Below are 16103 nucleotides of genomic sequence, written 5' to 3' on the forward strand. Positions count from 1 at the left end.
TGGGCAGGGACACCTTCCACTAGAGCGGGCTGCTCCAACCTGGCCCTGGACACTTCCAGGGATGGGGCACCCACAGCTTCTCTGGGAAGTCCATCCCAGCCCCTCACCACCCTCACAGGGAACAATTCCTATTATCTCATCTAAACCCTCTCTCTTTCCTCCTCTCTCCCTTGTCCTCTCGCTACACGCTCCTGTAAATAGTCCCTCTCCGTCTCTCCTGTAAGTTCCCTTCAAGGGGGAACTTCCCTTCCTGTAGGTTCCCTTCCAGTTCCCTCCAAGGGGACCCCGGCCCGGCTCAGGCCCGGGGGCCGCCTTTGCCCCCAAGGGAGCGCGGCGGCTGCGCCTGGAAAGAGAGTTCTTGGGAATGGGGCTCCCTTCCCCCGGGAGGGAATAATGGGAAGGGGAGCAGGAATCTGAGATGCCCTGGGCTCCGTGCGAGCCGTCCCGACTGGTGAATGGGGCACAAAGGGGTGTGGGGAAGCAGGGTGAGGTGTTGGGGACAGGAGAGCGACCTGGCGATCTGATGTGGCACGGTTAGATGGGATATTGGGAAGAAATTTTCCCCTGTGAGGGTGGTGAGGCCCTGGCACAGGTTACCCAGAGAAGCTGTGGCTGCCCCATCCCTGGAAGTGTCCAAGGCCAGGTTGTGCAGGGCTTGGAGCAACCTGGGATAGTGGAAAGTGTTCTGCCCATGGCAGGGAGTTGGAATGAGATGGTCTTTAAGGTCCCTTCCAACCCAAACCATTCTGTGGTTCTATGAAACCCTGACCCGTGTCTGGAAACCTGGAAAAGGCTCCTCAGCACCGTGTGCTGTGCTCAGGATCGGGGCAAAAGGAAAGCAAAGGAGCTGATGTTGTCTTGTAATCCTTCTCACGTTTGTTTCAGCGGAGGCCCGCACTGATTTCTCTGTTAAATAGAAGCTTGAGATCTCTTACCATATGTGAGAGCAGGATTGTTTTGAGTGTAAGTAGTTGCTCTGCTGGGGATGGTGTTGGAAAGATCTTCACAGTCATGGTGATTCATCTAATTGACAATGAGAGACAGCATCTAATCACATTCAGCAAATTCGCTGGAAAATCTGATTCTGCCTGGTTCTACAACTCTTCTGAATCAGTGTGAGTTGTGTGGAGCAAGATAACACGTCACAGCTCCAAGGGGGCTGTGCTGCCTCTGTGTCTTTAACTGATTTCACTGGGAAAACCTGTTCTGCACTTCCTCCCCACCCCCAGATGGAAGAAGGAAGACTGGATTTCGTGGCAGAGCTTCTTATGGTGTGTGGAGTGTCCGATTTAAGGGATGTCTGGATTATCTTGGTCATTCTCTGTTTACCTTGTCCTCTCGTTCCTTTTAGAGGAGAAAGTAAACTGTCACTGCAGTGTTCACATTACTTGCCAAAATTTACAGTGCTTGTCCTGACCTTTTTATAACACCTCTCTATTTATTCCTGTGGGGTTATTTCTAGATGTCCTTAACACACCTTTTTTTTCATACTACTGAAAGCTCTCTTGTCCAGCTCAAATGCAGTTTGCTTTCTCCTGAAATGAGCTTTAAATGGCACAAATTTATTTGTGCTTGACCACATCCTATTTAAAGATGAGTCTTTAGCTGCAGAATTTGGAATGTTTGCTACACTTGCCATCAGATTGCAAAATAGTTTTTATGGCATTCTGAGTAATAACTCCTGTGATAATCCTGCTTCTAAAGATCTGCCTGGTAGCTCTGTCAGGTCCTTTCAGTCCTGTCTATGCTGCTAAAACTCAGTATCACACCAGTGTAGGAGTGACTTGCTAAACAGTAACCTTTGGTATATATTGTGAAGTTAACACTTGGCATTACAGGAGCTGCTAGTTCATCTTGGTTTAAAAAAAATAGTACTTGGAACATTTGGACTGAAGTTATGTTGAAACTCCCCTTGGTGGAGGCTGGACAATGGCTGTTCTGGGAGCTGAATGCATTCTCAGTGATATTCTTGCTTTCTCCACTCCCTGTACTAGTGCTCAAGACATAATGAGTCTTAATTTCTGTAACATAAAAGCCCTGTGGGAAAATGTTATAGCTAATTCCATGGCTTATCAGTAAATCCTGAATGTCTCTTACAAAGGCAAGAATAATCTGTTCCTTAAATTCAAACAGTAAATCTTAGCTTTTCTCAGATAGTGTAATTTCCCTTTGAATTAGCAAATTATGCCCTAGATGCCAGGATACTCAGCTGTAATAAGTGGCTCTTAATCCAGAGGTGAACTAGTGCACTGAAGGCACAGTCTTACAGGCAGCTAAGCTTGCCAGACAGCCAGCTGTCAGTGAAAGGGGTTGTCCTACTTCTCCTGAGGCTATGGCCCCCTTTTCTCTCTCACCAGCACTTCTGTCACTGGACTGGAGAGCTGAACTGGCAGGAAAAAGAAAAACTGAGTTTATTTTTTCTGTTGGTTCAGTTCTCTCAGTGTTTGGGTCAAGGGAGCAGCAATGCTTGGGGTGGGATTGCTGCTCAGGGGCTGCTCAGAGCTTAGGAATTCCCCAGGGCTGCAGTGGAGGAGACACTGTAGCACCAGCCCAGTGTTATTAATTAAGTAATTCACATGCTCAGGAATTAAGTCCTTTTTTAGTGATTCTTGTTAAAATATTACATGCTGAGCTCTTCAGTGCAGTCACCATGTGCTGCTGAGAGGATCATACTGAAAATAGCTGGATCTGGGGCCTGCACTGAGAGTTTAGGGTTGTCTCTCCTTTGTAATCCCTTTGTAAGAGGGAGCAGGCAACTTTTGTAGTGTCTGTAATAATAATTTTTAGGAATGTGGGTGCCTGGTATTTCTGCTGTTCTAAAAAAAAAAATTATGGACAAAAATGCAAGGAAACTATTGAGTCATTGTAGTGCAGGGAAAGGGCTGTCAGGGCTGGGGGGAATTTATTTAATTTTTCAACATAAATGGTGGTGCATCTTATTCAGATAATTCTAACATAGAATCACAGAATGGTTTGGGTTGGAAGGGACCTTAAAGTTCATCCAGTTCCACTCTCTGCCATGGCCAGGGACACCTGCCATTATCCCAGGTTGCTCCAAGCTGTGTCCAGTCTGGCCTTGGACACTTCCAGGGATGGGACAGCCACAGCTTCTCTGGGCAACCTGTGCCAGGGCCTCACCACCCTCACAGGAGACAATTCCTTCCTAATATCTAACCTAAATTTCCCATCTTTCAGTTGGAACTCCTTGTCCTCAAAATGCTATTTTGCAGGTAACAGAAGGGAGAAGAAAACATTTCATTTCTAGTCTGAACTTCACATGTGTTAGATTAAAAAAATTAATTTCGAAATGTTCTCTAGAACTTAGTCAAGTCAGTGCACTGATCCTTTATCATTATAAGCCAAATAGCCTATTCGGGTTAGGCTGGGAAAAGAATCTTCCCATGGAGAGTGATAGTAAAATGCAATAAGTGGAAAAATCCCATTTTAAAGATTTCATTAATAAATAGCCTTTTGGGAAAGGGAATTGGTATAAAGCACACTTTAAAATTGAAAAGCACTGACATGAGAAATCTGCCTGCAATTAAAAACCTGATGAAGATTGCTGGCAACGTTCTAGCAGGTCAGAGCTCTCTTCCTCCCTTTGGAAATAAGTGGGAAAGCCTCTTGTTCCCAGTTCTGACAAATGATTTGTAGACATTGATCTAATGAATGTGATGGACGTTGCTGTCCTTGTGATTTTTGGGTGGGATCTCTTGAAGTGGAGGTATTGAGGTTGGTGAAAGGAAGTGATTTTTCTCTCTGCCACAGGATTGAGCATCCTCTTCCAGGAAAAATGTGTAGTGTCCCAGACTGCCAGAGGCATCTCTCCTGTCAGAACAAACCAATCCCTTAAAATACAAGCTCAATACTTGAGATATGCCTTTATCAGGAGCTCCAGACTAATGATGCTGTGCAGGTCACCAGGGTTTCTGTGTAGATGAGCAGAGTGCTGTTCCTCACCAGGATCAGAACTTCCTGATCCAAGAACACACACACAGGAAAGGCTTCTGTACTTGGACAGGACACAGCTTGGTGACAGCAAAAATTCCCAACTCCTGGCTGTGTATTGCTCTTAAACTACCAGTAATTATGCTACAGTATATACACTTTTACTGAAACAGACTGGACTGTCAGCAAATTTAAACAGTTGGAGGTGGGGGCAAAATGAGTCACTTTTGAGTTACCTCTCTTTTGGTCAGGCTTTTATGGGTTTGAGTATTTCAAACCTCCTTTTGAAAAATGGGGTTTGAGCAGAGATTTGATTTAGGGATCCCTGGATCATCTTGTACATCTTTGCTTGTTCAACTTAAAGGAGCATTTAAATCTATCTTTGCCTTTCTAATCCCATTAGGGGGGGAAGTGGCAACACAAAGCCCCTCTGGCATATGTCAGTGAGTTGGCTGCCAGCACAGAACCAGCTGTTCTTCTTTAAAATAGTTTTATTTAGCATTCTCTTGTGTTTTCTCATGATGATTTGCCTCTTCCAAGGAGGCAGCACATGGAAAGAGCAGTTGATGCAAAGCCCACAGCAGAATAAGCCATTCAGTTATTTGATGTCACGAGTTTAGTGCTGCCACCTCCATCAGTCGCAGCAGTTTTGGTTTGGGGTATTTACCCAAATAAATTATGGTGTTATGGGTATTGTGCTCAGTGGAGGATGAGTTTCTAGTCCCATTTTTTAGCTGCAGATCTTTCACTACAGAGTTTCCTGTATGTGCTGCTTTATCTGTGTGAATCACAAAGGAAGTGGTCTTGGGGTGCAGCTTTTGACCCACATCTTGCTGGTGATGTGCAGGGACTGGTACTATTAATTCAGTTCCACTTCTGGAGATCTCATGTTTCATATAACTTACTCCATCCTTAGTTAAATTAGTTGGGTGATTTATACTCAGATCCTGTAATTGTAAAATCACTTGATGTCCGTTACATTCTCTTCCTGTAGTTTTGGTGTAATTGTTCTCTTCCTTTCTCTCTGGATCTCCATGGCCAGTGGTTCCTTTGGCTTGGATTTTTAGCCTGTTTCTGAAGCTTATTTAAGCTTGCTGTGTACAGGGGGTTCAACTTGAGTGTAGCTCAGTAACTGCAGCTCCATGAGCTGTGGGTGTCCACAGATGATGTGTGTCAGGAGGTTGCTCAGCACTGGAACTGCCACAGGCTTGGCCTTTCTGACTTGTCTGGAGCTGATTGGATGTGTGCACTCATGTTTAATGGGCAGTGTTGAATTCCCTCTGTTTGCCAAGAGGACAGATAAATGATAAATGTCTTCATGGATCCTTCACCTGGACAGTTGTTTGGTTTCGGGGAAGTGGAAGATGAGATCAGCTCATCATGACTTCAAACCAGCAAAGATGAGGCCTGGAGGCAGATGTTTGCTGCTTTTTGCAGCCTTTCCACAGCACTGCTGTGGAAACAGCAGCAGATAACCCAGGTTATCTGTTCTGTATCTTACAAACCCCTTCTGATTTGTAAGAACTTTATTCTTAGTATTCCTCAGCAAGTTTCCTCGAACTCACAGTGAAACCCAGGAGAGAGGAAAGCTGTAAACCAAGATGTATGTCTCATTCAGTGACAAAGATCACAAATTTTCCTTCTGACTCACTCATCTAACTGTTGACTGGGTTAAAAAAAGCCTGAAGTGGCAGCCCTGAGGCAGAGTACAGCTCCACTTAAAATGCACTTGATTAAGGTGAATTTTGACCCTTAGACTCTGGATACATGCAATACAACAGTGCAGTTTGTCCTGATATTGACTATTTAATTGACTATTAAGCATGTTTGCTGATTTTTTTTTCTCTTGTGATAATCTTCAGTTACACAGTAAGCCAGGCTTGTCATTTGCATAGCCTTTAGTATTTTCTGATTGCTGCTGCAGGAATAAACTGTCAGAAATGGCTTTTGTCTCCTTCCTGGTGGAAGTCTCAATTAAGTAATAATGAAGCAGTGCTGCTTAGAAAATGGAGTGACAGTTAAACTCTTATCATAACCCAGAGGCAGTAAATTTTCCTGTGCACTCCACAGCCTTGTAGAACATGGTAGTCCAGACCTTGTTTGGCAATTCTGCATTTGTTACTTTATTGTAGTTGCAGAGCAAACTGACCCAGGAGCTTGTAGGATGAAGGGGGATGTGGGCTCAGATACATCTTGCATTCCCAAGAACTGAAGCTCAGCATCTGTTACATGATGATATCATTTCCTTTTAACTATTACATTGAATTGTGTATATAAATGTGTGTTTCCTTTCTGCAGAGGATGCTATTTCTAATGGAAGTAAAAACTTGCCTAGAGGATAGAGGGTGCAGTTCCACGAGTACATGTGTTGTTTTTCTGAGCTGTTAGAGGGAAGGAGCTTGGCAGAAGGCTTAGTAATGTTTTTTAATTTGTATAGAGTTTGTCTTCTCTCAGCCTGGCTCCCTGAATCGGTTTTTACAGGGTGGTGAGTGCCCGAGCGTGTGGGTGGGAGCAGGATTGCCCTTTCAGCTCCTGGCTATCTGATAGTTGAGCTGTAACATGAAACCCTGAGATAGAGAAACTAAAACCAAGGTCAGCCTTCATTAGTGAGAGCTCCACCAAAGCACTGTTCCTGTTACATAGGAAGGTGCTGCTGGACTCTGCTTTTCTCCAAGTCCTTGTCCAAAAGCACAACGACAGGTTTCCCCCACTGCTCCCAGCTGTTCCCAAACTGGAGTGGAGAGGCATTTTCATTAAATCCAAGTCGAAGTTTCTCCGTAGATGTTGATGACCCTGTGTGCATGAGAACTGCTGACCTCAGAGTCTGCAGAGAGCGTGGATCTGTCATTGCTGAAGTGTCCCCTTCCCTGCTAACCCTGCTGTGTGCCCGTGCAGTTCCTGAGGGTGACGAAGCAGTACCTTCCCCACGTGGCCCGGCTGTGCCTCATCAGCACCTTCCTGGAGGATGGCATCCGCATGTGGTTCCAGTGGAGCGAACAGAGGGACTACATTGATGGCACGTGGAACTGTGGCTACTTCCTGGCCTCCATCTTTGTGTTCCTAAATCTCTTTGGACAGCTGAGTAAGTGGTTCTCAGGCTGGTGAGGTGGGTGCCAGGGCGCTCTGGTGTGTCCACAGCCCTGGCTCGTGTGGGCACTGGGAATCATGGAAGCGTGGGACACCTCCCTGATCTCCTCATGGCCACTGACAGCTCAGAACTGATAGCACTGCATGGGCTGAATGAAGAGAACTCTTAACAGACCTGCTCCAGCCTTTCCTGGAAGCAACTGTAGAGAATTTATTGTGTCACACTGCCTCTGAGTCAGAGATGCCAAGAATCCATCAGGACAATCTGCTTTCAGTTCTGTACATGCATTCATAAACATATACCACACCCTGGAGTTCTCTAAATGAAATACTCCTATTTTCTTAAACAGAGCAGTGTTAAGACTTTTTTTTTAAGGATATTCACCTCCATGGCAAAGTCTTACCCTGTAAGTGGGTACATTTACACCTGAGTGAGGTACTTGTGTCATAGATTTTTCCAAATCCCAGGAATGAAAATAAGCCCAGAAGCAGAGCTCTGCTGTTTGTGTGTTAGGTGGGCTCAGGGTATCAGAAATGGAGAGTGGTACAATTATTTTCTGTTTATATTATATCACTGATTTACTCTTCTTGATTGTCAATTTCTTATTTTGTGTCTGGATTTAGATTTTTTTGCCCTAATTTTTTTGTGTAGAGGGTCACCTTAATTTGATGTAGTTGCCAGTCCTCATGTCAAAGTGGCAAAGGCTGTCAGTGCTTTGTGATGGAAGACTTGAGAAAGGATAGAAAACAAAACCTTTCAAGGAAAAGGAATGCAGTATGGTTGCCATAACAGTTATCTCATTGACCAAAAAAAAAAAAAAAAAAGACAATCCATAATTAATTGAGTTTGTTTTTAAATTCTCTTAATGCTTTAGCACAGATGGCTGCTGTGTTGGGGACTGTGTTCAGCATGTTCTTACCCTTTATAAAATAAAAGATACTTCTGGATTTATAAAATGTTTTAAAATGCACTAAAACTTCTGAGTTCTCAAACTGATTTGTGCCATTAAAACTTCCTGCCTGATGCTCTTCATGGCACAGCTGAAGGAAATGAGAGTCTGCTCAGTTCAAACCAAGTTAACATTCCTGCAGCAGTTTTTCCTGTGCACACCACAAGTGTAACTGTGTTCAATTTTCCCAACTCAGGTGGCTGTATCCTGGTGCTGAGTAGGAACTTTGTGCAATATGCCTGCTTTGGACTGTTTGGAATTATAGCATTACAGGTAGGAGGCTTAAGTCTTCAGCCCTTCTAAACTGTATCTTTCAAATCTTCTCTCATAGCCCCAGCACTACCAACATGTTTAAATATAACTTGCAGCCCTGGAATTTTTCTCCACCCTGGCCTAGTGCCAGTCCTTGATGGCATTGAACTATTTTGCTGCTTCTGTTCTTCCGATGTGCCCGATAGATCCTTGGCTGTAACTGCAATTAGTCAGCTGGAGACATTCATTCAATACTTGACCTTGACCAATTTAGGAGGAGTAACTGGCAGTTTACCTGTACATCAGTTCATGAGCCAAATGTGGAACTTGCAGTTGCTTTGGCCTTCAGCACACAGCTTTTACAAAGAACTGTCCCCATCACAAAGGATCCTGGCTAGTAGCATCCTTTCCCTACAAAAACAGTGAATTTTGAGGGGGGGGCTAAAGTACAAATCAAATTCTGGCTTACATCCCCTGTTTTACAGGGACTCATTGGACCACATTGATGTAATCTACTTTATTTCTTTCAGTATAAATTAATTGACTTCTGTTATGGCTGATACAGATTTGAGATTATAACATAAATTCAGACCTTCAGTGTAATTTATATGGTGTTTTAACCTGTTTTATTCTTTGCCTAGACTATTGCATACAGCATTCTATGGGACCTGAAGTTCTTGATGAGGTATGGCTCCTTCTGAAGGTTTTTATGGGAACAGAATAAAAAATGGTGCTTGGTGAAAGAGAAAATTATATCTGTACATAGTATTTACCAGAAAGATTTTGCAAGTGATGCATTTACATTAAAAAAGAAATGACAGCACTTGAAAAATCAGTAGAGTCTGTGTTAAACTGTAGAAAGCAGGCTTAGTACTGTGAAAGGGAAAGACTAATCCTAACTCACTAGGATCTAAGTGCTTCTGCTGCTAACCTTGCTGACAGCTCACAAACAAGTGTTTAGACTGGATCAGTGAGTTTCTACTATTTCCTACATGGCTAAAATAGCTATTGTGCTTATGCATGATTGAAGGCATTTCCCAAGAAAACTACAGCATGTGGACACTGGAGTGATCCTGGGATTTCTGGGATTTTAAATCTCTCCCTCCCTAAGGAGAAAACAGGGTTCTTAAACATAAGCATTCTTGTCAAATCCTGAATGATGGCTGGCTGTTACCAGGAGGACAGCACAAAAACTATACTTTGGGCTTACTACAGCTCTGTAAATGTGTAACTTCTTAGCAGCACTGCTGCTCTGTTTTCTCAAAGCAACCTCTGAACTACTTTGGCATATATGGCTAAACCTGAGGTACAGAGTAACTTTAGCACAGCTAAATTCATGTTGTAACAGCCACTAAAGCCTGACACTGTGCCTGAGCTGGACTTCTCTGGCAGGCTGTACCTGTCTGCACAGGCTTGTATAAATCCTTGGTGTGTTCCTCCTTGTGTAAATCCTTGGTGTGTTCCTCCTTGTGTAAATCCTTGGCATGCTCAGCTCTGCTGGGGCTGGGAAGTCTGACCCAGGCTAACACATCACGCGGTGCAGAGGTCGCTCCTCACTCGCATGTAGCTACCGAGCTGAATCTGTCAGATAAGACATTATAGATCAGTGCAAACTGTACTAAACTGCCTTTTTTTTTTTTCCTCCTTTCTCCCCATTCCTGTGTTTCTGTAGGAACCTTGCCCTTGGGGGAGGCTTGCTGCTGCTTTTGGCTGAGTCGCGCTCGGAGGGGAAGAGCATGTTTGCCGGTGTCCCCACCATGAGGGAAAGCTCTCCCAAGCAGTACATGCAGCTGGGGGGCCGTGTGCTGCTCGTCCTCATGTTCATGACACTGCTACACTTTGATATGAACTTCTTTTCTGTAAGTATCCCAGTGTAAAACTATGAGTTGAGGAACTAGAGTACAGTATCAGTGCCCAGATGGGCTGCAGGGCCTGCTCAGTGCTCATCATTTAAGTCTATTAGTAGAATTAATAACTTAGAAACTAAGTTTAGATCATCTCTGCCATGACAACGTGGATGTTTGTGTCTCTGTTTAAGAACTGTGTGAGTTTATGGTTATTTTTTTCCTTGCAGATTCTGCAGAACATTGTGGGCACAGCCCTGATTATCTTGGTGGCAATTGGCTTCAAGACTAAGCTGGCTGCCTTGACTCTGGTCATCTGGCTGTTTGGCATCAACATCTACTTCAATGCCTTCTGGACCGTCCCAGCCTACAAGCCCATGCACGACTTCCTCAAATACGACTTCTTCCAGACCATGTCTGTCATTGGAGGGCTCCTCCTCGTGGTTGCACTGGGTCCCGGTGGAGTTTCCATGGATGAGAAGAAAAAAGAGTGGTAACAGGAATAGCAACACTTCTTGGGACATAATGTATTAAGTCCAGAACTGATTCTCTATGGATTCAACAAAAACTGCCAGCATTTTACACATACATGCCCCCTTCCTATTAAAGGCACAGATGTTTTGAATTTGATTTACTGTGGCACCAGTAATATAATAGATAAAACCCTATTTCTCCAAGGAATGTTGCCTAGGCTTATTCTAACTTCCTAGATTTGGAACTAACCTAAGGAACCTGCATCTTGCTGATGCTTCAGTGAGTTGCAGTAGAACGGTTGCTGTCTTGAGTGTCAGCAGTGTCTTAAAATTTGAAGAACTGTGAGCAGATAGAGCTGTACCATTCAGTGTGCTGTTGGGTTCTAGCTATAACTAAAAAAGTGGATCCCCTTTCTCGCCCTCATCACACTGTCTTGTGCATAAGGAGTTCCATTGCTGGTTATAGCATTGCTTACCAGGGTGGAAAGCAGCATCAGAAAACAAAAAAACACTCTTGTTTTGCTGCTCAGAGGCCTGTAATTCCCTTTTGTTTTGTCAACAGAGGTAGGTCTTTCCTGCCCCCCAAAGAGAAGGCAAAAAGAAAACACTGAAAGTAGTTGTAGCCCTTTATAGGTAAGAGAAGAGAGGAGGTTTTCTAACATGTCCCAATTCTGCCCACGAGGGGAACAAGGGAGAATCCCGTCTTGTTAATCATGAATCCTGTATTGCTGATCAGATTTCAGGAAGGAAGTGGGGGAGATGATCCTGGAGAGACAGAATGTTAGATTCTGTGAAAATTCCGTGCCAAAAGAGCTCTTTTTTCAGCATTCTTTCCCCAAAGTTGCCCCTCCTGAATTCCCAAGCAGGGAGCCAACTTGTGCTGCAGGTTCCATAATGAAGGCTCCTTTCTGCTGTTAACCAGCTCCCATCCATGTATGTCCCAAACTCTTATCTGAATTGCAGGTTATTGGTGAAAATGTCTTCAGAATTACAGAAACTCCCCTCTTCCCTGCACTCAGTACATGCCAGATGAGAGCAGTCAGTCTTCTAATCTGTAGTCTTTGCTTCTTAGATTCACTTCTGTCAAGTCTCTTGGCTGTGAAGTCCCAGCTGTCTGAAGAGCCAGGGTGCTGAGCTCTTGACAGCTCCTTCTCTCTGCCATCTCAGCCACCCCTGGGCTGTGCAGGGAGGAAATGTGGAAGTAGCCCTTGTGCTGCCATAGCCCCCGTTCCCAACTCTGTCTGCAAACGGTTACAGCCGAGGAATCCAAGTGCAAAGCCTGGGCAGTGGATAAGCAGCCAGGGATGGACCTTCAGAGGGAGGAACTCCTCAGAGATGAAGGCCCTGTTTGGCCTCTCAGTGCCACGACCTCTGTGCCATGAACATGCTTAGTGCTGCTCCAAGGAGGCATTTTGTCCTCTGCTAGTCAGCTAGGTGAGCCCCTTCACTAGACTGGGGAAGAATTCTAGACAGCATGAGCCCCACCAACTTCCTACCATTACACTGATTACCTTGCACTGTTGTCTCCCTTGAGGAAGATGCTCAACTGTGTGTTTTTCCAGGAGGAATTCAGCTGAACATCTCCAGTGGGAGGTGTTTCCTGGAGTCTCCTGGTAGGGACTCTCAGCTGGACGGTTCAGCTTTACGGTTGCTTTTTTGGAGAGAAAACTAGGCTGAGAGAACTAATGAAAAATAGAAGAGCACTGTTGAATGTTAAACCAGGGATTTCATCATCTTAAGGGGAAAATAGCCAATGTAAGGGCAAGATGTGCTGCTGCTGCTGGAGGAAGCCAATTGCTATCACAGAACAGTTAGGGTTGGAAGGGACCTCAGATCATCTAGTCCAACCCCTGATGTCCAAATTGATGGGAAGGGAATTCAGCATTAAGGTCAGGTCACAGGCAGCTTTCTTTGCAAGAGAAGTTTTCACCTCAACTGTTCCCTGTGCCTGACTCTTCATAGCTTAACAAAGCAGTCCTTCAGTGCAGATCTGCAGCACAAGAGGCTTTTACTTGGTGTCACTGCAGGTCTTGTAACGGTTTTGGACTCCATCAAGGCAGCCATTCTCAGATACCTGAACTGCTGTTGATGTTCATAGTATTTATACATGGAATGACAGAAACTACTCCTGTAAGTAGCCCCTTAAGTTGGCTTTCTCAACTTCCTTGTGTCCTGTCTAACTGAGGAGCTGGATGACAGACTAGTCTGAAATACTGACCAGTTTCCTCTGTGAAAACCAAGTCCCCTTTCCAACAAAAGACCCCAGATAAGGAACTGATACTGTCCCTTGCAGCAGGAATACTTAAATACTCAAAGGGCACAGTTAGGTGGAGGGCATTATCAGATACTTCTAGGCAGCACAATGTTCAGAGTTACTAACTGTGAGCCCCGATGCAGAAGATTCTGGTTTCCTACATAAGCTGCTGTACTTGTGCATCTCCCAGAAATACAGTGACCTCTCCCCATGGCTGAGAAGCTCTGACAAAGCAGGATGTCAGCTACCAATTGGCTCTGCAAAGCGTTCTGGAATTCATTCTGAATATATTTTTGCTTTCTATGTGGAAAAAAAAAAAAAGAAATAAGTATAAAATCTCATTTTATGCTGTATTTTGTACCTTAGTTGTGTTTGAAAATGTTTTGATTTTCGAAAACAATCAAAATAAAACGATGGCATCTTTGTATCCACTTGGCGTGTGTGGCTGGTGATGCTCCATGGATGGGCTCCCTGGAGGAGCTGGTCAGGAGGCTGCTGTGCTTTCCTGCCTACCAAAAACCAGCTTTCTGTAAAGAGCTCTGAGTGCTGAGCTGTCTGCACCTGACTGCAGCAGAAATCCTTCCTTTGGTGTGGGGGTGGCTTGAAGCTGTTTGAATACAACTTAATTCCCCCTCACTACTCCCCTCTGCACCTGTAACAGTTAACTGGAATGGGCAAACACTTGTGCTCCTACTGGAATTGTTACACAACAGGCTTCAGGCCAGGTATTTGTCATAAAATTTATTTCCCGTTGGTTGCCTTCTTGAAGTTCTTGGGTTTTCGATGATGGCTCTTGAATTTCTTCTTTAAAGGGCCCGACTGTTTCTGTAGAGAAGAAAAGTTCAATCAGCTTATTTCCAACCCCCAAATCCATCTTTATATATCTAACGTATGCCTGCTTCCCAAACTGAGTGGGATCAGGGGATGTCCTCTAAGGCAGGGCCTCAGAAGAGATCTAGAAGGATCCTGTGACTGCAAAAAGGTTTCACATATGTTTTTGTATTTGGAGGACACTTAACCCACAAGACACACATCAGCCTCTCTGCTGAGACTGTGTGCAGCAGGATGCCACCAAAGATGAGCTGTTTATACAGGCAGGAACATCGCTCACTACCACAGAGAGGATAAACATTGCCTGGCAGCAATTCACACCTCGGGATGCAAGTCAGTGTCTGGCACACAGGGAGTCTATTCTGAACAGCTTTGCACCTTCTGCTGGTTCTCAGACAGGAATAGATGGAACACCTACGGGATGGGATCCCAGCTCACACTCCCCTGCTGCTGCAGGCAGTGGGGTGACTCCCACCTTTCCTCTCTTGTTGCCCACGGCTCTGCTGACATCCATCCTTCCACCATCCTCTCCGTTCTTGGCCCCGTCATCCTCACTGTCTGTCGCAAAGTCATCGCTGCCCTTTGTGGTTTGTGCAGCTGATGGGCTTTTTTCTGGGAAGAGCACAGCTAAAACACAAAGATTTAGCTCAGAATCAGTTACCTGTGCACACCAACTTTACTTTGAGAGCAGCTTAAAGGTGATTTGCCAGTGGTGTTTTATTGGAAATGTGCCCGGTTGTCTCACTAATCCCATTCTGGGAACTCCAGCACAGGTGGAGTTACACAGATCTGCACCTCCAGATGTAAGTCAGTAAAACAGGATGACTAGCTTCTGTCAGACTCAAGGACTTGCTGAGAAACAAGGGAAGTGGGGATACCTAAAGCAGCAAATCCCAGTGGATCTTGCATCCCTCCCCTCACAGCTTACATGATCCAAATGCTTATCACTTAGTGATAATGCTATTTCTTATTTGGTGGTGGTAAGCTTTTCCAAGACACGAAAACCCCGAACTGGATGGAAGAGCTGCAGGGAACAGTATAAAGAAACCAGGAGAAAATCAGCCAACAAACTTCTTCAGGACACAGATGACACCAGTGTTCTCACTCACGTGGGTACAGGTCACTCATGCTGTCGTCTGTCTCCTCTCCATCCTTGTCACTGGACTTTGGCTCCCAGAATTCCTCCTTCCTGTGAGGTTTTCTGCTCCCATTCATTTGGTCATCAGGATGCTGTGCCCGCTGCTTCTTCTGTCGCAGGCAGGCAGGGACATACTCCACTCCTTCCCTCTGGCATTCCTCATCTACCAGAGGGAGAGTCAGGCAGCACTGAGCCAGGCAGCCCAGTCCCCAAGTCCTTTCATGTCCAGCTCAAGCTTATAGGAAATGCACCTCCAAAGTTCAGGATGCTCCACCCCAAATATACAACCTATATAATCTCCAGCAGCACTATGGACCAGAGATGATGTTAAAACAGATTGTGCTGGATACATGAACTCCCTGGGGGAGTTTTAGAACTGATCCTCTCAAGGAGGGATGTCCCAAGGTATTTACTAGAGGCCAGTTGCTCCCTACATCTGGGATCTTCCTTCCTAGCTGAGGAGCACACACAGCAACACACTGATGCCAGTCTAAAGAAAACTATCCCACTCCCTTCACATAGATCCACTGGAATCTCAACAGCTCAATGAAAAAAAAGTTGCCTGGTAACAGCTCCAGAAAAGCTACTTACACGTTTTGAGGGCCTTCTGGTAGCGCTTCCCTTGGACATGACGCAGGACGTGCTCTGGGAACTTGTTGATGTGTCTGAGGGTGAGCTTGCAGAACAGCTGGTGTCTACAGACACAAAAAGAAAGAGCCAGCAAGAGTTTAAGTATGCTGTTACTTCATAACTTTTCACTTACAAGCACCGTACTCAAAGTTGATAAATACTTCATAGAGCCTTCCCCAGTCTCCCAAAACCCATAAAAACTTTGTAAAGCTAAACCACTTTACACCTGAGATCGAACAAAGGGTAAAGCATAACATAACACAGAGGAGGAAGAATACGTACAAATTCTTTGTGCTGGGCACTATGTGGGGCTCAAACGTGCCGTAGTCGAACTCTTTGGCTGTCTTTATGAGCCGCTGATACTTCTTGCCGCTGGTATAAGCCTGCAGCTCCGACAGCCGACAGGGCATCTCGTGTCCTGTCAGCCTGCATCTCACCTGGAAAAAAAACACGAATGGGCAGCAAGCCCAGGGGATTCAATCAGGTTGGAAAAGACCTCTGAGATCAAGTCCAACCTGTGACCCAACATCACCGTGTCAACCAAGACCATGGTCTTTCCTTGAACACCTCCAGGGTGGCTCCACCACCTCCCCGGGCAGCCCCTTCCAGTGTCTAACCACCCTTTCTGTATCCATCCCGGTGCTGGGAAGGGCAGGACCACCGCCCTCCTTCCCGGCCTCCCACAGCTGCAGAGAC

General features: G+C 45.2%; 2 protein-coding genes across 3 annotated transcripts; one reads left to right on the top strand and one right to left on the bottom strand.

The window, feature by feature from the left end:
- Positions 1-870: 870 nt before the first annotated feature.
- Positions 871-13129, top strand: SURF4 (surfeit 4). Of its 2 annotated transcripts, XM_008927205.3 has the most exons (6): positions 871-963; positions 6844-7030; positions 8182-8258; positions 8879-8922; positions 9910-10096; positions 10312-13129. In XM_008927205.3, exons 2-6 carry the CDS (start codon positions 6925-6927, stop codon positions 10576-10578), a joined length of 681 nt encoding a protein of 226 aa, XP_008925453.1. In that variant the 5' UTR covers positions 871-963; positions 6844-6924; the 3' UTR covers positions 10579-13129. The 2 variants fall into 2 exon arrangements, with proteins under 2 accessions (XP_008925453.1, XP_017929670.1); XM_018074181.2 differs by lacking the exons at positions 871-963; positions 6844-7030 and adding an exon at positions 7308-7442.
- Positions 13130-13529: 400 nt separating this feature from the next.
- Positions 13530-15842, bottom strand: SURF2 (surfeit 2). The gene is made up of 5 exons (XM_029960511.1): positions 15690-15842; positions 15369-15472; positions 14749-14940; positions 14115-14266; positions 13530-13633 (listed from the first exon to the last, which is right to left on the bottom strand). Exons 1-5 carry the CDS (start codon positions 15815-15817, stop codon positions 13550-13552), a joined length of 660 nt encoding a protein of 219 aa, XP_029816371.1. The 5' UTR covers positions 15818-15842; the 3' UTR covers positions 13530-13549.
- Positions 15843-16103: the final 261 nt, after the last annotated feature.

This window comes from Manacus vitellinus, unplaced genomic scaffold (assembly GCF_001715985.3).
Source record: "Manacus vitellinus isolate BGI_N305 unplaced genomic scaffold, ASM171598v3 scaffold_27_pilon, whole genome shotgun sequence".
Lineage (NCBI taxonomy): Eukaryota > Metazoa > Chordata > Aves > Passeriformes > Pipridae > Manacus > Manacus vitellinus.

Coding starts and splice junctions, on each gene's coding strand:
- SURF4 (XM_008927205.3), top strand. CDS start 6,925: ATGTGGTTCCAGTGGAGCGAACAGAGGGACTACATTGATGGCACGTGG. Junction 8,259..8,878: donor TTGGAATTATAGCATTACAG/GTAGGAGGCTTA, acceptor TTCTTTGCCTAG/ACTATTGCATACAGCATTCT. Junction 10,097..10,311: donor TTGATATGAACTTCTTTTCT/GTAAGTATCCCA, acceptor TTTTCCTTGCAG/ATTCTGCAGAACATTGTGGG.
- SURF2 (XM_029960511.1), bottom strand. CDS start 15,817: ATGCCCTGTCGGCTGTCGGAGCTGCAGGCTTATACCAGCGGCAAGAAG. Junction 14,941..15,368: donor CCAGAAGGCCCTCAAAACGT/GTAAGTAGCTTT, acceptor TCCCTCTGGTAG/ATGAGGAATGCCAGAGGGAA. Junction 13,634..14,114: donor TGGGCAACAAGAGAGGAAAG/GTGGGAGTCACC, acceptor TCTTCTCTACAG/AAACAGTCGGGCCCTTTAAA.